Source organism: Chiloscyllium plagiosum, unplaced genomic scaffold (assembly GCF_037043375.1).
Source record: "Chiloscyllium plagiosum isolate Xiang-an unplaced genomic scaffold, Cpla_swu_hap1 HiC_scaffold_22, whole genome shotgun sequence".
Lineage (NCBI taxonomy): Eukaryota > Metazoa > Chordata > Chondrichthyes > Orectolobiformes > Hemiscylliidae > Chiloscyllium > Chiloscyllium plagiosum.
This window is the reverse complement of record NW_028270160.1, coordinates 17,384,260-17,410,618: the sequence shown is the minus strand read 5'-3', so window position 1 is coordinate 17,410,618 and position 26,359 is coordinate 17,384,260. Positions and strand designations below refer to the sequence as shown.

The window sequence follows — 26,359 nt, the reverse complement described above, 5'->3', positions numbered from 1 at the left end:
TGTTGTTCAATCCCTGTACCCAGTGTTGTCCATTCCCTGGACCCACTGTTGTTCACCCCCAGTACCCAGTGTTGCCAAGTCATGTACCGAGTGTTGTCCACTCCCTGTACCCAGTGTTGTTCACTCCCTGTACCGTGTTGTCCACTCCCTAAACCCAGTGTTGTCCACTCCCTAATAACAGTGTTGTTCAATCCCTGTACCCAGTGTTGTTCACTCCCTGTACCCAGTGTTGTTCACTCCCTGTACCCAGTGTTGTCCACTCCCTGTACCCAGTGTTGTTCGCTCCCTGTACCCAGTGTTGTCCACTCACCGTACCCAGTGTTGTTCACTCCCTGTACCCAGTGTTGTCCACTCCCTGTACCCAGTGTTGTTCACTCCCTGGTCTCAGTGTTGTCCACTCCCTAAGCCCAGTATTGTCCACTCGCTGTACCCAGTGTTGTTCACTCCCTGTACCCATTGTTGTTCACTCCCTGTATCCAGTGTTGTTCACTCCCTGTACCCATTGTTGTTCACTCCCTGTACCCAGTGTTGTTCATTTTCTGGACCAAGTGTTGTCCATTCCCTGGACCCAGTGTTGTCCATTCCCTAAACCCAGTGTTGTCCACTCCCTAAACCAGTGTGGTTCAGCCCCTGTACCCAGTGTTGTCCACTACCTGTATTCAGTGTTGTTCACTCCTGTACCGAGTGTTGTTCACTCCCTGTACCCAGCGTTGTCCATTCCCTGGACCCAGTGTTGTTCACTCCCTGTACCCAGTGTTGTTCACTCCCTGTACCCAGTGTTGTCCACTCCCTGTACCCAGTGTTGTTCACACCCTGGACCCAGTGTTGTCCACTCCCTAAACACAGTATTGTCCACTCCCTGTACCCAGTGTTATCCACTCCCTGTACCCGGTGTTGTCCACTCCCTGTACCCAGTGTTGTTCACTCCCTGTACCCATTGTTGTTCACTCCCTGTACCCAGCATTGTCCATTCCCTGGACCCAGTGTGGTTCACTCCCTGTACCCAGTGTTGTCCATTCCCTGGACCCAGTGTTGTCCATTCCCTGGACCGAGTGTTGTTCACTCCCTGTACACAGTGTTGTCCACTCCCTAAACCCAGTGTTGTCCACTCCCTGTACCCAGTGTTGTCCATTCCCTGGACCCTGTGTTGTTCACTCCCTGTACCCAGTGTTGTCCACTCAATAAACCCAGTGTTGTTCACTCCCTGTACCCAGTGTTGTCCACTCCCTGTACCCAGTGTTGTCCACTCCTTGTACCCAGTGTTGTCCACTACCTGTACCCAGTGTTCACTCCCTGTACCCAGTGTTGTCCACTCCCTAAACCCAGTGTTGTTCACTCCCTGGACCCAGTGTTGTTCACTCCCTGTACCCAGTGTTCACTCCCTGTACCGTGTTGTTCACTCCCTGTGCCCAGTGTTGTCCAAGCCCTGTACCCAGTGTTGTCCACTCCCTGTACCCAGTGTTGTCCATTCCCTGGACCCAGTGTTGTTCACACCCTTTACCCAGTGTTGTCCACTACCTGTACCGAGTGTTGTTCACTCCCTGTACCAAGTGTTGTTCACTCCCTGTACCCAGTGTTGTTCGCTCCCTGTACCCAGTGTTGTCCACTCACCGTACCCAGTGTTGTTCACTCCCTGTACCCAGTGTTGTTCACTCCCTGTACCCAGTGTTGTCCACTCCCTGTACCCAGTGTTGTTCACTCCCTGGTCTCAGTGTTGTCCACTCCCTAAGCCCAGTATTGTCCACTCGCTGTACCCAGTATTGTCCACTCCCTGCACCCAGTGTTATCTACTCCCTGTACCCAGTGTTGTTCACTCCCTGTACCCAGTGTTGTTCACTCCCTGTACCCAGTGTTGTTCATTTTCTGGACCAAGTGTTGTCCATTCCCTGGACCCAGTGTTGTCCATTCCCTAAACCCAGTGTTGTCCACTCCCTAAACCAGTGTGGTTCAGCCCCTGTGCCCAGTGTTGTCCACTACCTGTATTCAGTGTTGTTCACTCCCTGTACCGAGTGTTGTTCACTCCCTGTACCCAGCGTTGTCCATTCCCTGGACCCAGTGTTGTTCACTCCCTGTACCCAGTGTTGTTCACTCCCTGTACCCAGTGTTGTCCACTCCCTGTACCCAGTGTTGTTCACACCCTGGACCCAGTGTTGTCCACTCCCTAAACCCAGTATTGTCCACTCCCTGTACCCAGTGTTATCCACTCCCTGTACCCAGTGTTGTTCACTCCCTGTACCCATTGTTGTTCACTCCCTGTACCCAGTGTTGTTCATTCCCTGGACCCAGTGTTGTCCATTCCCTAAACCCAGTGTTGTACACTCCCTGTACCCAGTGTTGTCCACTACCTGTACCGAGTGTTGTCCACTCCCTGTACCCAGTGTTGTCCACTCCCTGTACCGTGTTGTCCACTCCCTAAACCCAGTGTTGTCCACTCCCTGGACCCAGTGTTGTTCACTCCCTGTACCGTGTTGTCCACTCCCTAAACCCAGTGTTGTCCACTCCCTAAACCCAGTATTGTCCACTCCCTGTACCCAGTGTTATCCACTCCCTGTACCCAGTGTTGTCCACTCCCTGGACCCAGTGTTGTCCACTCCCTAAACCCAGTATTGTCCACTCCCTGTACCCAGTGTTATCCACTCCCTGTACCCAGTGTTGTCCACTCCCTGTACCCAGTGTTGTTCACTCCCTGTACCCAGTGTTGTTCACTCCCTGTACCCAGTGTTATTCATTCCATGGACCCAGTGTTGTCCATTCCCTGGACCCACTGTTGTTCACTCCCTGTACCCAGTGTTGTCCACTACCTGTACCGAGTCTTGTCCACTCCCTGTACCCAGTGTTGTTCACTCCCTGTACCGTGTTGTCCACTCCCTAAACCCAGTGTTGTCCACTCCCTGGACCCAGTGTTGTTCACTCCCTGTACCGTGTTGTCCACTCCTTAAACCCAGTGATGTCCACTCCCTAAACCCAGTGTTGTTCACGCCCTATACCCAGTGTTGTTCACTCCCCGTACCCAGAGTTGTTCACTCCCTGTACCCAGTGTTGTCCACTACCTGTACCGAGTGTTGTCCACTCCCTGTACCCAGTATTGTCCACTCCCTAAACCCAGTGTTGTTCATTCCCTGTACCCAGTGTTGTTCACTCCCTGTTCCCAGTGTTGTCCATTCCCTGGACCCAGGGTTGTTCACTCCCTGTACCCAGTGTTGTCCACTACCTGTACCGAGTGTTGTCCACTCCCTGTACCCAGTATTGTCCACTCCCTAAACCCAGTGTTGTTCATTCCCTGTACCCAGTGTAGTTCACTCCCTGTACCCAGTGTTCACACCCTGTACCCAGTGTTGACCACTCTCTGTACGCAGTGTTCACTCCCTGTACCCAGTGTTGTCCACTCCCTGTACCCAGTGTTATCCACTCCCTGTACCCAGTGTTGTTCATTCCCTGTACCCATTGTTGTTCACTCCCTGTACCCAGTGTTGTTCATTCCCTGGACCCAGTGTTGTCCATTCCCTAAACCCAGTGTTGTCCACTCCCTAAACCCAGTGTTGTCCACTCCCTAAACCCAGTGTTGTCCACTCCCTAAACCCAGTGTTGTTCACTCCTTGTACGCAGTGTTGTCCACTCCCTGTACCCAGTGTTGTCCATTCCCTGGACCCAGTGTTGTTCACTCCCTGTACCCAGTGTTGTCCACTACCTGTACCGAGTGTTGTCCACTCCCTGTACCCAGTGTTGTTCACTCCCTGTACCCAGTGTTGTCCACTCCCTGTTCCCAGTGTTGTTCACTCCCTGTACCGTGTTGTCCACTCCCTAAACACAGTGTTGTCCACTCCCTGTACCCAGTGTTGTTCACTCCCTGTACCGTGTTGTCCACTCCATAAACCCAGTGTTGTCCACTCCCTAAACCCAGTGTTGTCCACTCCCTAAACCAAGTGTGGTTCACTCCCTGTACCCAGTGTTGTCCATTCCCTGGAACCAGTGTTGTTCACTCCCTGTACCCAGTGTTGTCCACTACCTGTACCCAGTGTTGTTCACTCCCTGTACCGAGTGTTGTTTACTCCCTGTACCCAGTGTTGTCCATTCCCTGGACTCAGTGTTGTTCACTCCCTGTACCGTGTTGTCCACTCCCTAAACCCAGTGTTCTACACTCCCTAAACCCAGTGTTGTCCACTCCCTAAACCCAGTGTGGTTCACTCCCTGTACCCAGTGTTGTCCATTCCCTGGACCCAGTGTTGTTCACTCCCTGTACCCAGCGTTGTCCATTCCCTGGACCCAGTGTTGTTCATCCCTGTACCCAGTGTTGTCCACTCCCTGTACCCAGTGTTGTTCACTCCCTGGACCCAGTGTTGTCCACTCCCTAAACCCAGTATTGTCCCCTGCCTGTACCCAGTGTTATCCACTCCCTGTACCCAGTGTTGTCCACTCCCTGTGCCCAGTGTTGTTCACTCCCTGTACCCAGTGTTGTCCACTACCTGGACCCAGTGTTGTTCACTCCCTGTACCGTGTTCTTCACTCCCTGTACCCAGTGTTGTCCACTCCCTAAACCCAGTGTTGTCCACTCCCTAAACCCAGTGTTGTCCACTCCCTGTACCCAGTGTTGTTCCCTCCCTGTACCCAGTGTTGTTCACTCCCTGTACCAGTGTTGTTCACTCGCTGTACCCAGTGTAGTCCATTCCCTGGACCCACTGTTGTTCACTCCCTGTACCCAGTGTTGTCCACTACTGTACCGAGTGTTGTCCACTCCCTATATCCAGTGTTGTCCACTCCTTGTACCGTGTTGTCCACTCCCTAAACCCAGTGTTGTCCACTCCCTGGACCCAGTGTTGTTCACTCCCTGTACCGTGTTGTCCACTCCCTAAACCCAGTGTTGTCCACTCCCTAAACCCAGTGTTGTTCACTCCCTGTACCCAGTGTTGTTCACTCCCTGTACCCAGTGTTGTTCACTCCCTGTACCCAGTGTTGTCCATTCCCTGGACCCACTTTTGTTCACCCCCTGTACCCAGTGTTGTCCACGTCATGTACCGAGTGTTGTCCACTCCCTGTACCCAGTGTTGTTCACTCCCTGTACCGTGTTGTCCACTCCCTAAACCCAGTGTTGTCCACTCCCTAATAACAGTGTTGTTCAATCCCTGTACCCAGTGTTGTCCATTCCCTGGACCCACTGTTGTTCACCCCCAGTACCCAGTGTTGTCCACGTCATGTACCGAGTGTTGTCCACTCCCTGTACCCAGTGTTGTTCACTCCCTGTACCGTGTTGTCCACTCCCTAAACCCAGTGTTGTCCACTCCCTAATAACAGTGTTGTTCAATCCCTGTACCCAGTGTTGTTCACTCCCTGTACCCAGTGTTGTTCACTCCCTGTACCCAGTGTTGTTCACTCCCTGTACCCAGTGTTGTCCACTCCCTGTACCCAGTGTTGTTCGCTCCCTGTACCCAGTGTTGTTCGCTCCCTGTACCCAGTGTTGTCCACTCACCGTACCCAGTATTGTTCACTCCCTGTACCCAGTGTTGTCCACTACCTGTACCGACTGTTGTCCTCTACCTGTACCCAGTGTTGTCCACTACCTGTACCGAGTGTTGTTCACTCCCTGTACCCAGTGTTGTCCACTACCTGTACCGACTGTTGTCCTCTACCTGTACCCAGTGTTGTCCACTACCTGTACCGAGTGTTGTTCACTCCCTGTACCCAGTGTTGTTCACTCCCTGTTCCCAGTGTTGTCCATTCCCTGGACCCAGGGTTGTTCACTCCCTGTACCCAGTGTTGTCCACTACCTGTACCGAGTGTTGTCCACTCCCTGTACCCAGTGTTGTCCACTCCCTAAACCCAGTGTTGTTGATTCCCTGTACCCAGTGTTGTTCACTCCCTGTACCCAGTGTTCACTCCCTGTACCCATTGTTGTTCACTCCCTGTGGCCAGTGTTGTCCATTCCCTATACTCAGTGTTGTCCACTCCCTAAACCCAGTGTTGTCCACTTCCTAAACCCAGTGTTGTTCACTCCCTGTACCCAGTGTTGTTCACTCCCTGTACCCAGTGTTGTTCACTCGCTGTACCCACTGTTGTCCATTCCCTGTACCCATTGTTGTTCACTCCCTGTTCCCAGTGTTGTCCATTCCCTGGACCCAGGGTTGTTCACTCCCTGTACCCAGTGTTGTCCACTACCTGTACCGAGTGTTGTCCACTCCCTGTACCTAGTGTTGTCCACTCCCTAAACCCAGTGTTGTTGATTCCCTGTACCCAGTGTTGTTCACTCCCTGTACCCAGTGTTCACTCCCTGTACCCAGTGTTGTCCACTCCCTGTACCCAGTGTTCACTCCCTGCACCGTGTTGTTCACTCCCTGTACCCAGTGTTCACTCCCTGTACCATGTTGTTCACTCCCTGTACCCAGTGTTCACTCCCTGTAGCCATTGTTGTTCACTCCCTGTGGCCAGTGTTGTCCATTCCCTATACTCAGTGTTGTCCACTCCCTGTACCCAGTGTTGTTCGCTCCCTGTACCCAGTGTTGTTCGCTCCCTGTACCCAGTGTTGTCCACTCACCGTACCCAGTATTGTTCACTCCCTGTACCCAGTGTTGTTCACTCCCTAAACCCAGTGTTCACTCCCTGTACCGTGTTGTCCACTCCCTAAACCCAGTGTTGTCCACTCCCTAATAACAGTGTTGTTCAATCCCTGTACCCAGTGTTGTTCACTCCCTGTACCCAGTGTTGTTCACTCCCCGTACCCAGTGTTGTTCACTCCCTGTACCCAGTGTTGTCCATTCCCTGGACCCAGTGTTGTTCACTCCCTGTACCCAGTGTTGTCCACTCCCTAAACCCAGTGTTCACTCCCTGTACCGTGTTGTTCACTCCCTGTACCCAGTGTTGTCCATTCCCTGGACCCAGTGTTGTTCACTCCCTGTACCCAGTGTTGTCCACTACATGTACCCAGTGTTGTCCACTACCTGTACCGAGTGTTGTTCACTCCCTGTACCCAGTGTTGTTCACTCCCTGTTCCCAGTGTTGTCCATTCCCTGGACCCAGGGTTGTTCACTCCCTGTACCCAGTGTTGTCCACTACCTGTACCGAGTGTTGTCCACTCCCTGTACCCAGTGTTGTCCACTCCCTAAACCCAGTGTTGTTGATTCCCTGTACCCAGCGTTGTTTACTCCCTGTACCCAGTGTTCACTCCCTGTACCCAGTGTTGTCCACTCCCTGTACCCAGTGTTCACTCCCTGCACCGTGTTGTTCACTCCCTGTACCCAGTGTTGTCCACTCCCTGTACCCAGTGTTGTCCATTCCCTGTACCCAGTGTTGTTCACTCCCTGTACCCAGTGTTGTCCACTCCCTAAACCCAGTGTTGTTCATTCCCTGTACCCAGTGTTGTCCACTCCCAGTACCCGTGTTGTTCACTCCCTGTACCCAGTGTTGTCCACTCCCTGTACCCAGTGTTGTCCACTCCCTGTACCCAGTGTTGTTCTCTCCCTGGACCCAGTGTTGACCACTCCCTAAACCCAGTGTTGTCCACTCCCTGTACCCAGTGTTGTCCACTCCCTGTACCCAGTGTTGTCCATTCCCTGGACCCAGTGTTGTTCACTCCCTGTACCCAGTGTTGTCCACTCTCTAAACCCAATGTTGTTCACTCCCTGTACCCAGTGTTGTTCATTCCCTGGACCCAGTGTTGTCCACTCCCTGTACCCAGTGTTGTCCACTCCCTGTACCCAGTGTTCACTCCCTGTACCGTGTTGTTCACTCCTTGTACCCAGTGTTGTTCACTCCCTGTACCCAGTGTTGTTCACTCCCTGTACCCATTGTTGTTCACTCCCTGTACCCAGTGTTGTCCACTACCTGTAGCCAGTGTTGTTCAATCCCTCTATCGTGTTGTCCACTCCCTAAACCCAGTGTTGTCCATTCCCTGGACCCAGTGTTGTTCATTCCCTGTACCGTATTGTCCACTCCCTAAACCCAGTGTTGTCCACTCCCTAAACCCAGTGTTGTTCTCTCCCTGTACCCAGTGTTGTTCTCTCCCCGTACCCAGTGTTGTTCACTCCCCGTACCCAGTGTTGTCCATTCCCTGGACCCACTGTTGTTCACTCCCTGTACCCAGTGTTGTCCACTACCTGTACCAAGTGTTGTCCACTACCTGTACCCAGTGTTGTCCACTACCTGTACCGAGTGTTGTTCACTCCCTGTACCCAGTGTTGTTCACTCTCAGTACCCAGTGTTGTTCGCTCCCTGTACCCAGTGTTGTCCACTCCCCGTACCCAGTGTTGTTCACTCCCTGTACCCAGTGTTGTCCACTCCCTTACCCAGTGTTGTTCACTCCCTGTACCCAGTGTAGTTCACTCCCGGTACCCAGTGTTGTTCGCACCCTGTACCCAGTGTTGTTCACTCCCTGTACCGTGTTCTTCACTCCCTGTACCCAGTGTTGTCCACTCCTTAAACCCAGTGTTGTCCACTCCCTAAACCCAGTGTTGTCCACTCCCTGTACCCAGTGTTGTTCACTCCCTGTACCCAGTGTTGTTCACTCGCTGTACCCACTGTTGTCCATTCCCTGGACCCACTGTTGTTCACTCCCTGTACCCAGTGTTGTCTACTACTTTACCGAGTGTTGTCCACTCCCTATATCCAGTGTTGTCCACTCCCTGCACCGTGTTGTCCACTCCCTAAATCCAGTGTTGTCCACTCCCTGGACCCAGTGTTGTTCACTCCCTGTACCGTGTTGTCCACTCCTTAAACCCAGTGTTGTTCACTCTCTAAACCCAGTGTTGTCCACTCCCTGGACCCAGTGTTGTTCACTCCCTGTACCGTGTTGTCCACTCCTTAAACCCAGTGTTGTCCACTCCCTGGACCCAGTGTTGTTCACCTCCTGTACCGTGTTGTCCACTCCTTAAGCCCAGTGTTATCCACTCCCTAAACCCAGTGTTGTTCACTCCCTGTACCCAGTGTTGTTCACTCCCTGTACCCAGTGTTGTTCACTCCCTGTACCCAGTGTTGTCCATTCCCTGGACCCACTGTTGTTCACTCCTTGTACCCAGTGTTGTCCACGTCATGTACCGAGAGTTGTCCACTCCCTGTACCCAGTGTTGTTCACTCCCTGTACCGTGTTGTCCACTCCCTAAACCCAGTGTTGTCCAATCCCTGGACCCAGTGTTGTTCACAACCTGTACCGTGTTGTCCACTCCCTAAACCCAGTGTTGTCCACTCCCTAAACCCAGTGTTGTTCACTACCTGTACCCAGTGTTGTTCACTCCCTGAACCCAGTGTTGTTCACTCCCCGTACCCAGTGTTGTTCACTCCCTGTACCCAGTGTTGTCCATTCCCTGGACCCAGTGTTGTTCACTCCCTGTACCCAGTGTTGTCCACTCCCTAAACCCAGTGTTCACTCCCTGTATTGTGTTGTTCACTCCCTGTACCCAGTGTTGTCCATTCCCTGGACCCAGTGTTGTTCACTCCCTGTACCCAGTGTTGTCCACTACCTGTACCGACTGTTGTCCTCTACCTGTACCCAGTGTTGTCCACTACCTGTACCGAGTGTTGTTCACTCCCTGTACCCAGTGTTGTTCACTCCCTGTTCCCAGTGTTGTCCATTCCCTGGACCCAGGGTTGTTCACTCCCTGTACCCAGTGTTGTCCACTACCTGTACCGAGTGTTGTCCACTCCCTGTACCCAGTGTTGTCCACTCCCTAAACCCAGTGTTGTTGATTCCCTGTACCCAGTGTTGTTCACTCCCTGTACCCAGTGTTCACTCCCTGTACCCATTGTTGTTCACTCCCTGTGGCCAGTGTTGTCCATTCCCTATACTCAGTGTTGTCCACTCCCTAAACCCAGTGTTGTCCACTTCCTAAACCCAGTGTTGTTCACTCCCTGTACCCAGTGTTGTTCACTCCCTGTACCCAGTGTTGTTCACTCGCTGTACCCACTGTTGTCCATTCCCTGTACCCATTGTTGTTCACTCCCTGTTCCCAGTGTTGTCCATTCCCTGGACCCAGGGTTGTTCACTCCCTGTACCCAGTGTTGTCCACTACCTGTACCGAGTGTTGTCCACTCCCTGTACCCAGTGTTGTCCACTCCCTAAACCCAGTGTTGTTGATTCCCTGTACCCAGTGTTGTTCACTCCCTGTACCCAGTGTTCACTCCCTGTACCCAGTGTTGTCCACTCCCTGTACCCAGTGTTCACTCCCTGCACCGTGTTGTTCACTCCCTGTACCCAGTGTTCACTCCCTGTACCATGTTGTTCACTCCCTGTACCCAGTGTTCACTCCCTGTAGCCATTGTTGTTCACTCCCTGTGGCCAGTGTTGTCCATTCCCTATACTCAGTGTTGTCCACTCCCTAAACCCAGTGTTGTCCACTTCCTAAACCCAGTGTTGTTCACTCCCTGTACCCAGTGTTGTTCACTCCCTGTACCCAGTGTTGTTCACTCGCTGTACCCACTGTTGTCCATTCCCTGGACCCACTGTTGTTCACTCCCTGTTCCCAGTGTTGTCCATTCCCTGGACCCAGGGTTGTTCACTCCCTGTACCCAGTGTTGTCCACTACCTGTACCGAGTGTTGTCCGCTCCCTGTACCCAGTGTTGTCCACTCCCTAAACCCAGTGTTGTTGATTCCCTGTACCCAGTGTTGTTCACTCCCTGTACCCAGTGTTCACTCCCTGTACCCAGTGTTGTCCACTCTCTGTACCCAGTGTTCACTCCCTGCACCGTGTTGTTCACTCCCTGTACCCAGTGTTGTCCACTCCCTGTACCCAGTGTTGTCCACTCCCTGTACCCAGTGTTGTCCATTCCCTAGACCCAGTGTTGTTCACTCCCTGTACCCAGTGTTGTCCACTCCCTAAACCCAGTGTTGTCCACTCCCTGTACCCAGTGTTGTTCACTCCCTGGACCCAGTGTTCATTCCCTGTACCGTGTTGTTCACTCCCTGTACCCAGTGTTGTCCATTCCCTGTACCCAGTGTTGTTCACTCCCTGTACCCAGTGTTGTCCACTCCCTGTACCCAGTGTTGTCCATTCCCTAGACCCAGTGTTGTTCACTCCCTGTACCCAGTGTTCACTCCCTGTACCCAGTGTTGTCCACTCCCTGTACCCAGTGTTCACTCCCTGCACCGTGTTGTTCACTCCCTGTACCCAGTGTTCACTCCCTGTACCATGTTGTTCACACCCTGTACCCAGTGTTGTCCACTCCCTGTACCCAGTGTTGTCCATTCCCTAGACCCAGTGTTGTTCACTCCCTGTACCCAGTGTTGTCTACTCCCTAAACCCAGTGTTGTTCATTCCCTGTACCCAGTGTTGTCCACCCCCTGTACCCAGTGTTGTTCACTCCCTGGACCCAGTGTTGACCACTCCCTAAACCCAGTGTTGTCCACTCCCTGTACCCAGTGTTGTCCACTCCCTGTACCCAGTGTTGTCCATTCCCTGGACCCAGTGTTGTTCACTCCCTGTACCCAGTGTTGTCCACTCCCTGAACCCAATGTTGTTCACTCCCTGGACCCAGTGTTTTTCATTCCCTGGACCCAGTGTTGTCCACTCCCTGTACCCAGTGTTGTCCACTCCCTGTACCCAGTGTTCACTCCCTGTACCGTGTTGTTCACTCCCTGTACCCAGTGTTGTCCACTCCCTAAACCCAGTGTTGTTCACTCCCTGTACCCAGTGTTGTCCACTCCCTGTACCCAGTGTTGTCCACTCCTTGTACCCAGTGTTGTCCACTCCCTGTACCCAGTGTTCACTCCCTGTACTGTGTTGTTTGCTCCCTGTACCCAGTGTTGTTCACTTCCTGGACCCAGTGTTGTCCACTCCCTGTACCCAGTGTTCACTCCCTGTACCGTGTTGTTCACTCCTTGTACCCAGTGTTGTCCACTCCCTGTACCCAGTGTTGTCCATTCCCTGTACCCAGTGTTGTCCACTCCCTGTATCCAGTGTTGTCCACTCCCTGCACCCAGTGTTGTTCACTCCCTGTACCCAGTGTTGTTCACTCCCTGTACCCAGTGTTGTTCACTCCCTGGACCCAGTGTTCATTCCCTGTACCGTGTTGTTTACTCCCTGTACCCAGTGTTCACTCCCTGTACCGTGTTGTTCACTCCCTGTACCTTGTTGATCACTCCCTGTACCCAGTGTTGTCCATTCCCTGTACCCAGTGTTGTCCGCTACCTGTACCGAGTGTTGTCCACTCCCTGTACCCAGTGTTGTCCACTCCCTAAACCCAGTGTTGTCCACTCCATAAACCCAGTGTTGTCCACTCCCTTAACCAGTGTTCACTCCCTGTACCGTGTTGTTCACTCCCTGTACCCAGTGTTGTCCACTTCCTAAACCCAGTGCTGTCCACTCCCTGTACCCAGTGTTGTTCACTCCCTGAACCCAATGTTGTTCACTCCCTGGACCCAGTGTTGTTCATTCCCTGGACCCAGTGTTGTCCACTCCCTGTACCCAGTGTTGTTCACTCCCTGTACCCAGTGTTGTCCACTACCTGTACCGAGTGTTGTTCACTCCCTGGACCCACTGTTGTTCACTCCCTGTACCCAGTGTTGTCCACGTCATGTACCGAGTGTTGTCCACTCCCTGTACCCAGTGTTGTTCACTCCCTGTACCGTGTTGTCCACTCCCTAAACCCAGTGTTGTCCACTCCCTGGACCCAGTGTTGTTCACAACCTGTACCGTGTTGTCCACTCCCTAAACCCAGTGTTGTCCACTCCCTAAACCCAGTTTTGTTCACTACCTGTACCCAGTGTTGTTCACTCCCTGTACCCAGTGTTGTTCACTCCCCGTACCCAGTGTTGTTCACTCCCTGTACCCAGTGTTGTCCATTCCCTGGACCCAGTGTTGTTCACTCCCTGTACCCAGTGTTGTCCACTCCCTAAACCCAGTGTTCACTCCCTGTATCGTGTTGTTCACTCCCTGTACCCAGTGTTGTCCATTCCCTGGACCCAGTGTTGTCCACTCCCTGTACCCAGTGTTGTCCACTACCTGTACCGAGTGTTGTCCACTACCTGTACCCACTGTTATCCACTACCTGTACCGAGTGTTGTTCACTCCCTGTACCCAGTGTTGTTCACTCCCTGTTCCCAGTGTTGTCCATTCCCTGGACCCAGGGTTGTTCACTCCCTGTACCCAGTGTTGTCCACTACCTGTACCGAGTGTTGTCCACTCCCTGGACCCAGTGTTGTCCACTCCCTAAACCCAGTGTTGTTGATTCCCTGTACCCAGTGTTGTCCACTCCCTGTACCCAGTGTTCACTCCCTGTACCCAGTGTTGTCCACTCCCTGTACCCAGTGTTGTTCCCTCCCTGTACCCATTGTTGTTCACTCCCTGTGCCCAGTGTTGTTCATTCCATGGACCCAGAGTTGTCCATTCCCTATACTAAGTGTTATCCACTCCCTGTACCCAGTGTTGTCCATTCCCTGGACCCAGTGTTGTTCACTCCCTGTACCCAGTGTTGTCCACTCCCTAAACCCAATGTTGTTCACTCCCTGTACCCAGTGTTGTCCACTCCCAGTACCCAGTGTTGTTCACTCCCTGTACCCAGTGTTGTCCACTCCCTGTACCCAGTGTTGTCCACTCCCTGTACCCAGTGTTGTTCACTCCCTGGACCCAGTGTTGACCACTCCCTAAACCCAGTGTTGTCCACTCCCTGTACCCAGTGTTGTCCACTCCCTGGACCCAGTGTTGTTCACTCCCTGTACCCAGTGTTGTTCATTCCCTGGACCCAGTGTTGTCCACTCCCTGTACCCAGTGTTGTCCACTCCTTGTACCCAGTGTTGTCCACTCCCTGTACCCAGTGTTCACTCCCTGTACTGTGTTGTTTGCTCCCTGTACCCAGTGTTGTTCACTTCCTGGACCCAGTGTTGTCCACTCCCTGTACCCAGTGTTCACTCCCTGTACCGTGTTGTTCACTCCTTGTACCCAGTGTTGTCCACTCCCTGTACCCAGTGTTGTCCATTCCCTGTACCCAGTGTTGTCCACTCCCTGTATCCAGTGTTGTCCACTCCCTGCACCCAGTGTTGTTCACTCCCTGTACCCAGTGTTGTTCACTCCCTGTACCCAGTGTTGTTCACTCCCTGGACCCAGTGTTCATTCCCTGTACCGTGTTGTTTACTCCCTGTACCCAGTGTTCACTCCCTGTACCGTGTTGTTCACTCCCTGTACCTTGTTGATCACTCCCTGTACCCAGTGTTGTCCATTCCCTGTACCCAGTGTTGTCCGCTACCTGTACCGAGTGTTGTCCACTCCCTGTACCCAGTGTTGTCCACTCCCTAAACCCAGTGTTGTCCACTCCATAAACCCAGTGTTGTCCACTCCCTTAACCAGTGTTCACTCCCTGTACCGTGTTGTTCACTCCCTGTACCCAGTGTTGTCCACTTCCTAAACCCAGTGCTGTCCACTCCCTGTACCCAGTGTTGTTCACTCCCTGAACCCAATGTTGTTCACTCCCTGGACCCAGTGTTGTTCATTCCCTGGACCCAGTGTTGTCCACTCCCTGTACCCAGTGTTGTTCACTCCCTGTACCCAGTGTTGTCCACTACCTGTACCGAGTGTTGTTCACTCCCTGGACCCACTGTTGTTCACTCCCTGTACCCAGTGTTGTCCACGTCATGTACCGAGTGTTGTCCACTCCCTGTACCCAGTGTTGTTCACTCCCTGTACCGTGTTGTCCACTCCCTAAACCCAGTGTTGTCCACTCCCTGGACCCAGTGTTGTTCACAACCTGTACCGTGTTGTCCACTCCCTAAACCCAGTGTTGTCCACTCCCTAAACCCAGTGTTGTTCACTACCTGTACCCAGTGTTGTTCACTCCCCGTACCCAGTGTTGTTCACTCCCTGTACCCAGTGTTGTCCATTCCCTGGACCCAGTGTTGTTCACTCCCTGTACCCAGTGTTGTCCACTCCCTAAACCCAGTGTTCACTCCCTGTATCGTGTTGTTCACTCCCTGTACCCAGTGTTGTCCATTCCCTGGACCCAGTGTTGTCCACTCCCTGTACCCAGTGTTGTCCACTACCTGTACCGAGTGTTGTCCACTACCTGTACCCACTGTTATCCACTACCTGTACCGAGTGTTGTTCACTCCCTGTACCCAGTGTTGTTCACTCCCTGTTCCCAGTGTTGTCCATTCCCTGGACCCAGGGTTGTTCACTCCCTGTACCCAGTGTTGTCCACTACCTGTACCGAGTGTTGTCCACTCCCTGGACCCAGTGTTGTCCACTCCCTAAACCCAGTGTTGTTGATTCCCTGTACCCAGTGTTGTCCACTCCCTGTACCCAGTGTTCACTCCCTGTACCCAGTGTTGTCCACTCCCTGTACCCAGTGTTGTTCCCTCCCTGTACCCATTGTTGTTCACTCCCTGTGCCCAGTGTTGTTCATTCCATGGACCCAGAGTTGTCCATTCCCTATACTAAGTGTTATCCACTCCCTGTACCCAGTGTTGTCCATTCCCTGGACCCAGTGTTGTTCACTCCCTGTACCCAGTGTTGTCCACTCCCTAAACCCAATGTTGTTCACTCCCTGTACCCAGTGTTGTCCACTCCCAGTACCCAGTGTTGTTCACTCCCTGTACCCAGTGTTGTCCACTCCCTGTACCCAGTGTTGTCCACTCCCTGTACCCAGTGTTGTTCACTCCCTGGACCCAGTGTTGACCACTCCCTAAACCCAGTGTTGTCCACTCCCTGTACCCAGTGTTGTCCACTCCCTGTACCCAGTGTTGTCCATTCCCTGGACCCAGTGTTGTTCACTCCCTGTACCCAGTGTTGTTCATCCCCTGGACCCAGTGTTGTCCACTCCCTGTACCCAGTGTTGTCCATTACCTGTACCCAGTGTTGTCCACTCCCTGTACCCAGTGTTCACTCCCTGTACCGTGTTGTTCACTCCCTGTACCCAGTGTTGTCCACTCCCTAAACCCAGTGTTGTTCACTCCCTGTACCCAGTGTTGTCCACTCCCTGTACCCAGTGTTGTCCACTCCTTGTACCCAGTGTTGTCCACTCCCTGTACCCAGTGTTGTTCACTCCCTGTACTGTGTTGTTCGCTCCCTGTACCCAGTGTTGTTCACTTCCTGGACCCAGTGTTGTCCACTCCCTGTACCCAGTGTTCACTCCCTGTACCGTGTTGTTCACTCCTTGTACCCAGTGTTGTCCACTCCCTGTACCCAGTGTTGTCCATTCCCTGTACCCAGTGTTGTCCACTCCCTGTATCCAGTGTTGTCCACTCCCTGCACCCAGTGTTGTCCACTCCCTGTACCCAGTGTTGTTCACTCCCTGGACCCAGTGTTCATTCCCTGTACCGTGTTGTTCACTCCCTGTACCCAGTGTTGTCCATTCCCTGTACCCAGTGTTGTCCACTACCTGTACCGAGTGTTGTCCACTCCCTGTACCCAGTGTTGTCCACTCCCTAAACCCAGTGTTGTCCACTCCCTAAACCCAGTGTTGTCCACTCCCTTAACCAGTGTTCACTCCCTGTACCATGTTGTTCACTCCCTGTACCCAGTGTTGTCCACTTCCTAAACCCAGTGTTGTTCACTCCCTAAACCCAATGTTGTCCATTCCCTGGACCCAGTTTTGTTCACTCCCTGTACCCAGTGTTGTCGACTACCTGTACCAAGTGTTGTCCACTCCCTGTACCCAGTGTTGTCCACTCCCTAAACCCAATGTTGTTCAATCCCTGTACCCAGTGTTGTTCACTCCCTGGACCCAGTGTTGACCACTCCCTGGACCCAGTGTTGACCACTCCCTAAACCCAGTGTTGTCCACTCCCTGTACCCAGTGTTGTCCATTCCCTGGACCCAGTGTTGTTCACTCCCTGTACCCAGTGTTGTCCACTCCCTAAACCCAATGTTGTTCACTCCCTGTACCCAGTGTTGTTCATTCCCTGGACCCAGTGTTGTCCACTCCCTGTACCCAGTGTTGTCCACTACCTGTACCCAGTGTTGTTCACTCCTTGTACCCATTGTTGTCCACTCCCTGTATCCAATGTTCACTCCCTGTACCGTGTTGTTCACTCCCTGTACCCAGTGTTGTCCACTCCCTAAACCCAGTGTCGTTCACTCCCTGTACCCAGTGTTGTCCACTCCCTGTACCCAGTGTTGTCCACTCCCTGTACCCAGTGTTGTCCACTCCTTGTACCCAGTGTTGTCCACTCCCTGTACCCAGTGTTCAATCCCTGTACCGTGTTGTTCGCTCCCTGTACCCAGTGTTGTTCACTTCCTGGACCCAGTGTTGTCCACTCCCTGTACCCAGTGTTCACTCCCTGTACCGTGTTGTTCACTCCTTGTACCCAGTGTTGTCCACTCCCTGTACCCAGTGTTGTCCATTCCCTGTACCCAGTGTTGTCCACTCCCTGTACCCAGTGTTGTCCACTCCCTGTACCCAGTGTTGTCCACTCCCTGTACCCAGTGTTGTTCACTCCCTGTACCCAGTGTTGTTCACTCCGTGTACCCATTGTTCACTCCCTGTACCGTGTTGTTTACTCCCTGTACCCAGCATTCACTCCATGTACCGTGTTGTTCACTCCCTGTACCGTGTTGTTCACTCCCTGTACCCAGTGTTGTCCATTCCCTGTACCCAGTGTTGTCCACTACCTGTACCGAGTGTTGTCCATTCCCTGTACCCAGTGTTGTCCACTCCCTGTACCCAGTGTTGTCCACTTCCTAAACCCAGTGTTGTTCACTCCCTAAACCCAATGTTGTCCATTCCCTGGACCCAGTGTTGTTCACTCCCTGTACCCAGTGTTGTCCACTACCTGTACCGAGTGTTGTCCACTCCCTGTACCTAGTGTTGTCCACTACCTGTACCCAGTGTTGTTCACTCCCTGTACCCAGTGTTGTCCATTCCCTGTACCCAGTGTTGTCCACTCCCTGTACCCAGTGTTGTTCACTCCCTGTACCCAGTGTTGTTCACTTCCTGTACCCAGTGTTCACTCCCTGTACCCAGTGTTGTCCACTCCCTAAACCCAGTGTTGTTCACTCCCTGTACCGTGTTGTTCACTCCCTGTACCCAGTGTTCACTCCCTGTACCGTGTTGTTCACTCCCTGTACCCAGTGTTGTCCACTCCCTGTACCCAGTGTTCACTCCCTGTACCGTGTTGTTCACTCCCTGTACCCAGTGTTGTCCACTCCATAAACCCAGTGTTGTCCACTCCCTGTACCCAGTGTTCACTCCCTGTACCGTGTTGTTCACTCCCTGTACCCAGTGTTGTCCACTCCCTAAACCCAGTGTTGTTCACTCCCTGTACCCAGTGTTGTCCACTCTCTGTACCCAGTGTTGTCCACTCCCTAAACCCAGTGTTGTTCATTCCTTGTACCCAGAGTTGTCCACTCCATGTACCCAGTGTTGTCCACTCACTGTATCCAGAGTTGTTGACTCCCTAAACCCAGTGTTGCCTGCTCCCTGCATCAAAGTTGACCACTCCCTAAACACCAGCACCTCCACATCATGACTCCCTAAACCTCACATTGTTTTCTCTCCTCTCTGTGTTCTGCAATCCCTGCTCCTAGTACCTGACATGCTCTAATCCCAATGAAACAAGAAATGTTAATTATTTTACTCTGTCCTCAGCCACCAGATCATCGTAGCTTTCTCGGAATCGGTCCACCATCACTTTCATGCTCTGTGTCATCTGAGACTTTACTGCCTGTCATGTTGAAAGAACAGGGTCAATACTGGAAAGATCATGCAAACACTACAACGAATTCACCTACATAACACCAATAACTTGTCCTCTTTGAACCAATATTGTAATGTGATAAAAGTGACAGTTCAGTTAAATGATAATAAACCCATCAATCCAGTGATCACACAATGGTACGGGTTCTCTTATGTGGAAAGGTTGGTCAGGCTGGGCCTGTATCCATTGAATTTAGAAGAATCAGAGCAGGTCTAACTAAAATCGTGAGGAGATTGGACAAGGTGAATGCTGAAATAACATTTCCCTTCTGGGAGAGACTAGAACTAGGGTTTAAACTAAAACAGCTGATAAAGAAAGGCATCCCCTATTTAAGACGGAGATGCAGACAAATTAGAGAATAGTCAGTTTTTATAACTCTCTGCCCCAGAGAGGGGTAGAGACCAGGTCTCTGAATCTTTTTATGACAGAGACTTCTTGACTAATAAGTGAGCCAAGGGCGATCAGGGATAGCTGGGAATGTTGATTTGAAGTTACAATCAGATCAATGTTGTTGAACGGTGGAGCAGGTTTGAAGGGCCAAGTGCCTGCTAGGTTCTGATGTATAGGACGGGAGTTGGTCCAGGGGTACAGGGTACAGGGGTAAGGTTCTAAACCATAGGTGGCAGGTGTTTATGACCATAACATGGGAGGGTGAGGTGAAGAGGGGCTATAAGATAACATTATTTCTAAGGTTCCACCATATTCATAACAATACTCTTTTAAAAATCTATAATCTTAAAAGTCGTTAATAAAACAGATATGATTCTAAACATTTAGCAAGTCAAGCTCCCCATACTCCCTGTTGACAGAAAATTCAGTGAACACTGTCATCCAGTTTCCTAGCTCAGGGTGACAAAACATTGTTGAAACTTTATTGCTGGAACAGCACAGCAGGTCAGGCAGCATCCAGGGAACAGGAGATTCGACGTTTCGGGCACAGGCCCTTCTTCAGGAATGAGCAGAGAGTGTTCAGCAGGAGAAGATAAAAGGTAGGGAGGAGGGACTTGGAGGAGGGGCGTTGGAAATGTGATAGGTGGAAAGAGGTCAAGGTGAGGGTGATAGGTCGGAGTAGGATGGAGGCGGAGAGGTCAAGAAGAAGACTGCAGGTCAGAAAGGCGGTGCCGGGCTGGAGGGATTCGGCTGAGACAAGGTGGGGGGAGGGGGGATGAAGAAACTGGTGAAGTCCAAGTTCATCCCCTGTGGTTGGAGGGTTCCCAGTCGGAAGATAAGACGCTCCTCCTCTGACCGTCGCGTTGTTGTGGTTTGGCGGTGGATGAGTCCAATGACCTGCATATCCTCGGTGGAGTGGGAGGGGGAGTTGAAATGCTGTGCTACAGGGTGGTTGGGTTGGTTCGTCCGGGTGGCCCAGAGGTGCTCTCTGAATCGCTCCGCAAGTAGGTGGCCTGTCTCCCCAATATAGAGGAGGCCACACCGGCTGCAGCGGATGCAGTAGATGATGTGGGTGGAGGTGCAGGTGAATCTGTGGCGGATATGGAAGTTTCCTTTGGGGCCTTGGAGAGAAGTGAGGGGGGAGGTGTGGGCGCAAGTGTTGCACCTCCTGCGGTTGCAAGGGAAGGTGCCGGGAGTGGAGGTTGGGTCGGTGGGGGGTGTGGATCTGACAAGGGAGTCGCGGAGGGAGTGGTCTCTACGGAAAGCTGATAGGGGAGGGGAGGGAAATATATCCTTGGTGCTGGGGTCTGTTTGGAGGTGGCGGAAGTGACGGCGGATGATGCGCTGTACATGGAGATTGGTGGGGTGGTAGGTGAGGACCAGTGGGGTTCTGTCCTGGTGGCGGTTGGAGGGGCGGGGCTCAAGGGCGGAGGAGCGGGAAGTGGAGGAGATGCGGTGGAGGGCACCGTCGACCACGTCGGGGGGGAAATTGCGGTCCTTGAAGAAGGAGGCCATCTGTGTTGTACGTATTTTGAACTGGTCCTCCTGGGAGCAGATGCGGCGGAGACGAAGGAATTGGGAGAATGGGATGGCGTTTTTACAGGGGGCAGGATGGGAGGAGGTGTAGTCCAGGTAGCTGTGGGAGTCGGTTGGTTTGTAGTAGATGTCCGTGTTGATTCGGCCGCCTGAGATAGAAACAGAAAGGTCTGGGAAGGGGAGGGAGGAGTCCGAGACTGTCCAGGTGAATTTGAGGTCAGGGTGGAAGGTGTTAGTGTAGTGGATGAACTGTTCAACCTCCTCGTGGGAGCACGAGGTAGCGCCGATACAATCATCAATGTAGCGAAGGAAAAGATGGGGGTGGGGCCAGTGTAGTTGCGGAAGATGGATTGTTCCACATACCCTACGAAGAGGCAGGCATAGCTGGGGCCCATGCGGGTGCCCATGGCTACTCCTTTTGTTTGGAGAAAGTGGGAGGACACCCTCCTTCGACTGACCGAACTGGTCCTCACCCTGAACAACTTTTCTTTCCAATCCTCCCACTTTCTCCAAACAGTACCCTTCCACCGACACCCTCCTTCGACTGACCGAACTGGTCCTCACCCTGAACAACTTTTCTTTCCAATCCTCCCACTTTCTCCAAAACCTCCATCCCCCATCACGAAGGACTCAAAGCACTCTGCTTCTTCCTTTCCCGCCGTACCACCCAGTACCCTTCCACCGACACCCTCCTTCGACTGACCGAACTGGTCCTCACCCTGAACAACTTTTCTTTCCAATCCTCCCACTTTCTCCAAAACCTCCATCCCCCATCACGAAGGACTCAAAGCACTCCGCTTCTTCCTTTCCCGCCGTACCACCCAGTACCTTTCCACCGACACCCTCCTTCGACTGACCGAACTGGTCCTCACCCTGAACAACTTTTCTTTCCAATCCTCCCACTTTCTCCAAACAAAAGGAGTAGCCATGGGCACCCGCATGGGCCCCAGCTATGCCTGCCTCTTCGTAGGGTATGTGGAACAATCCATCTTCCGCAACTACACTGGCCCCACCCCCCATCTTTTCCTTCGCTACATTGATGACTGTATCGGCGCTACCTCGTGCTCCCATGAGGAGGTTGAACAGTTCATCCACTACACTAACACCTTCCACCCTGACCTCAAATTCACCTGGACAGTCTCGGACTCCTCCCTCCCCTTCCTAGACCTTTCTGTTTCTATCTCAGGTGACCGAATCAACACGGACATCTACTACAAACCAACCGACTCCCACAGCTACCTGGACTACACCTCCTCCCATCCTGCCCCCTGTAAAAACGCCATCCCATTCTCCCAATTCCTTCGTCTCCGCCGCATCTGCTCCCAGGAGGACCAGTTCAAAATACGTACAACACAGATGGCCTCCTTCTTCAAGGACCGCAATTTCCCCCCCGACGTGGTCGACGGTGCCCTCCACCGCATCTCCTCCACTTCCCGCTCCTCCGCCCTTGAGCCCCGCCCCTCCAACCGCCACCAGGACAGAACCCCACTGGTCCTCACCTACCACCCCACCAATCTCCATGTACAGCGCATCATCCGCCGTCACTTCCGCCACCTCCAAACAGACCCCAGCACCAAGGATATATTTCCCTCCCCTCCCCTATCAGCTTTCCGTAGAGACCACTCCCTCCGCGACTCCCTTGTCAGATCCACACCCCCCACCGACCCAACCTCCACTCCCGGCACCTTCCCTTGCAACCGCAGGAGGTGCAACACTTGCGCCCACACCTCCCCCCTCACTTCTCTCCAAGGCCCCAAAGGAAACTTCCATATCCGCCACAGATTCACCTGCACCTCCACCCACATCATCTACTGCATCCGCTGCAGCCGGTGTGGCCTCCTCTATATTGGGGAGACAGGCCACCTACTTGCGGAGCGATTCAGAGAGCACCTCTGGGCCACCCGGACGAACCAACCCAACCACCCTGTAGCACAGCATTTCAACTCCCCCTCCCACTCCACCGAGGATATGCAGGTCATTGGACTCATCCACCGCCAAACCACAACAACGCGACGGTCGGAGGAGGAGCGTCTTATCTTCCGACTGGGAACCCTCCAACCACAGGGGATGAACTTGGACTTCACCAGTTTCTTCATCCCCCCTCCCCCCACCTTGTCTCAGCCGAATCCCTCCAGCCCGGCACCGCCTTCCTGACCTGCAGTCTTCTTCTTGACCTCTCCGCCTCCATCCTACTCCGACCTATCACCCTCACCTTGACCTCTTTCCACCTATCACATTTCCAACGCCCCTCCTCCAAGTCCTTCCTCCCTACCTTTTATCTTCTCCTGCTGAACACTCTCTGCTCATTCCTGAAGAAGGGCCTGTGCCCGAAACGTCGATTCTCCTGTTCCCTGGATGCTGCCTGACCTGCTGTGCTGTTCCAGCAATAAAGTTTCAACTTTGATCTCCAGCATCTGCAGACCTCACTTTCTCCTCCGTGACAAAACATTGCCCCTTTTATCCCAATCTACTGTCACCTTGTGATCAACTATAGAATTGCAGCTGTGCAGTTTCAAACTACAGTACAATTGTAGTCCTAGAATTAAACAGTAACGGACAGAGAGGTCAATGACGAAAATTAAGAGTCAGTTCTCTACAAAATGGACAGTTATTCTTTGTCAATAATATGCATTTAGGATCTACTTCTGTTCATATTTTGTACCATGAAATCCTTCTGCTCCTCAAGTATGTAATTGATTTGAGCATTCCTGTTTTGTATTTCTTCCTCTATCCTCAATGAGAAGACCAGATTGCAAATCTTCAGTTCCTCCTGTGGGTAAAATACCAGTCATTACTACCCCATGACAATCATATTGTATTATGCTTCTGCAATTACCAGAATGTTTCTTAACACTTCAACCAGCAACAGTTTAACTCAGTGGCACTGTCACCTCTATTCTGAAGGTTAAAGGTACAAGCTGCAGTCCAGGACATCACCATGTGAAGAAATGCTTTCCCCTGCACATTCTTGGAACCAGAACAGTGTCCAACAGTCAGTTCATGAAGGAAAACAGCAAAAATTAATCCTTTTGAATTCAGTTTTGGATTAACTCTTGAGTGAGACATTACAATTACCAATATTGTATAACCAAAATCCATGGTGCCCTGCCAGCAGATCTTCATGCGCTCAAACACTCAGTCTGTGCTCTCCACCCTTATATTCATAACTGTAATTCATACAATTAACATAGAGCTTCCTCTGACTGATCAAACACATTCACGACAGGTACAGATTAGATACAGAATAAAATTCCCTCTACCCTTTTAAACTGAAAGTAACTTTTTCAACACTGGCCCCATCCAATACTCCTAGGACAGGGACAGCATGGGGTTAGATACACAGTAAAACTCAGTCTGCAGTGTTGCCATCAAACACTAAAGAAAGGGTACAGCATGAGATGAAAAACTGAGTAAAGTTCCCACTACACTGGCCATTTTCCAAGGTCATGTTCTTCATGGGGTTAGACATTCATTAAATTACTCTCTGCACTGTCCCCATCAAACACTCGTAGGACAGGGAGCAGCACTAGCTTAGATACAGAGTAAAACACACTCTACTCTTTTAAACTGAAAGGGAAGTACTCTCTACACTGTCCCCATAAAATACTCCTAGAATAGAGAGAGCACTGGGTTAGATTTAGAGTATTTCTCCCTCTATTCTTTTGAAATGAAGGTAAACTGAAAGTAAAGCTCCCCTGATACTGTCCCCATCAAACACTTCCAGGACAGGGATAGCATGGTGTTAGATAAAGCTCCCTCTACACTTTTAACCTGAAAGTAAAATCCTCTCAACCTTATTCCCATCAAACACTCGCAGGACAGATGCAGAATAGGGTTAGATACAGAATAAACATTCTCTGTACTGTCCACATCAAACACTCCCAGGACATGTACATCACAGGTTAGACACAGAGTAAAGCTCTCTTTACTTTATTAACATAGAAAGTAAAGCTCCTTCCACATGGTTCCCAGCAAACACTCCCACGAAGGGAACAGGACAGGGTTAGGTACATGGTAAAGCTACCCCTACTCTTTTAAACTAAAAGTAAGGCTCTCTTGACCCTGCCTCCATTAAACACTACCAGGACAGGAATGGCATAGTGTTAGATGCAGAGTAAAGCACTCTGTACTCTTAAACTGAAAGGGAAATTACCTCTACACTGTCCCCATTAAACACTCCCAGGTCAGGTACAGTACAGGGTTAAATACAGAGTAAAGCATCTTCTACTCTTTTAAATGGAGAATAAACGTCCACCATGTGGTTACCGTCAAACACTCTGAGGATAGGCATGGGGTTAAATACAGAGCAAAGATCCCTCTACTCTTTAAAACTGAACAGAAAATTGACTTTAGACTGTCTCCATTAAACATTCCCAGGACAGATACAGCATGGGTTAAAAACAAAGGGAAGTTCTCTCTACACAGTCTCCATCAAACAATCCCAGGAGAAGTACTGTATGGGATTAGATGAAGATTAAAGATGATTATATTGTCCTATTGCTAGTTTGGTTGAAGCTGTCATTGGGCAGAGAGTGGTTTGATATGAAGTGTGGAGCTGATGTTGAATGGTCCTGGGTTAGGCTGACTTAGTGATGGCAGAGAATGAGAGATTTGTGAGGACTTACCTGGTAGATGATCATTTCAGTTCTCACTTTTTTTTCAAACAGTTTGTTCATAATGTCATCAAAATTGCTTCTGCTTTCAGCAACTGAACTCTGCAATTTCTTCAGCTCGGACTCCAGTGTCTGTGAAACATGAGAAATCAGTTCACCCATAGCTTGAAAGAACATGTCAACTACAACCATATAAACAATTCATACAGAAACACTCACACATATATGTACATCCATACATATACACACACATTGATATTTGTGATGGGTGAATGGTGCTTGGTGTGAGGTAGGACCATAATGACTGGTTAGGGATTAAGATTGTTCTTCATGCAATCCAACCTCATGACCATCTCCCATAACACCTCCACAGTTTTTGATTTGTCACAGCCCTTCTCTTGACAGTTGCTACTGGATGATCAGAAACTCAAGAATAACTAAGTCATTGCATTCAATACTTGCCACAACTCTGGTCTCTAGCTACTAACTCCATCTGTCTCCTGGTAGTTATCAGAGACGGATCCATTTGTGGTGATTTAATTGAATTTTTCTTTATCTTTTCATGTGGCTGTCAATGGCAGGCCAGCAGCTGTTTCCCATTCCAAACTAACCGAGAACTGAGTGGCTTACTTGGGTATTTCAGAGGGCTGAGGGACTGGAGTCACATGTAGCCCAAGTAAGGATAGCAGGTAAAAGGGTTGCAACAATCAGTGACAATTTCACTATTACTGAGACTATTTTCAATTACAGAATTTTTATTAACTGACTTTAAATTTCACCAGTTGTTGTATTGGGGTTTGATAATGTCCCCAGACCAGTAGCCTAGGTCACCAGATTTATGATCCAGGGACATTACCACAACACCACTGTTGCCTCCATACAATCACTCCATCACCAAGAGTAGCGCCTCCCACTTCTGTACAATTACTTGTGTGTGACGGTCTCAGCCCTTCTGCTACTGAAACTCTCTTCCATGCCTTTATTACCTTTAAACAAGACTATTTCATGGGCTAAGTAAAACCAGGAAAGCTGGGATGCTGTAAGTCTGAAATAAAAACAGAAATTGCTGGAAAAGCTCAGCAGGTCTAGCAGCATCTGTGGAGAGAAATCAGAGTTAACATTTTGGGTCCAGTGACCCTCCCTCAGAACCCTTCTGAGGACAGATCCAAAATATTAACTCTGATTTGTCTCCACAGATGTGGACAGACCTTCTGA

The 26,359-nt window shown here is 51.3% G+C and overlaps 1 protein-coding gene across 6 annotated transcripts in view; it reads right to left on the bottom strand.

Annotated features, from left to right (window-relative positions):
• Positions 1-26,359, bottom strand: part of cfap43 (cilia and flagella associated protein 43) — a 145,623-nt gene that overhangs the window by 29,163 nt on the left and 90,101 nt on the right. For 5 of the 6 annotated variants that reach the window (XM_043712886.2, XM_087998804.1, XM_043712887.2 and 2 more), the window contains 3 exons: positions 25,157-25,276; positions 23,194-23,301; positions 18,486-18,572 (listed from right to left, as the gene is read on the bottom strand). In XM_043712886.2, the coding sequence (XP_043568821.2) occupies positions 18,486-18,572; positions 23,194-23,301; positions 25,157-25,276 (315 nt within the window). The remainder of the gene's footprint in view (positions 1-18,485; positions 18,573-23,193; positions 23,302-25,156; positions 25,277-26,359) is intronic. The other variant, XM_087998806.1, reaches the window with a different exon arrangement.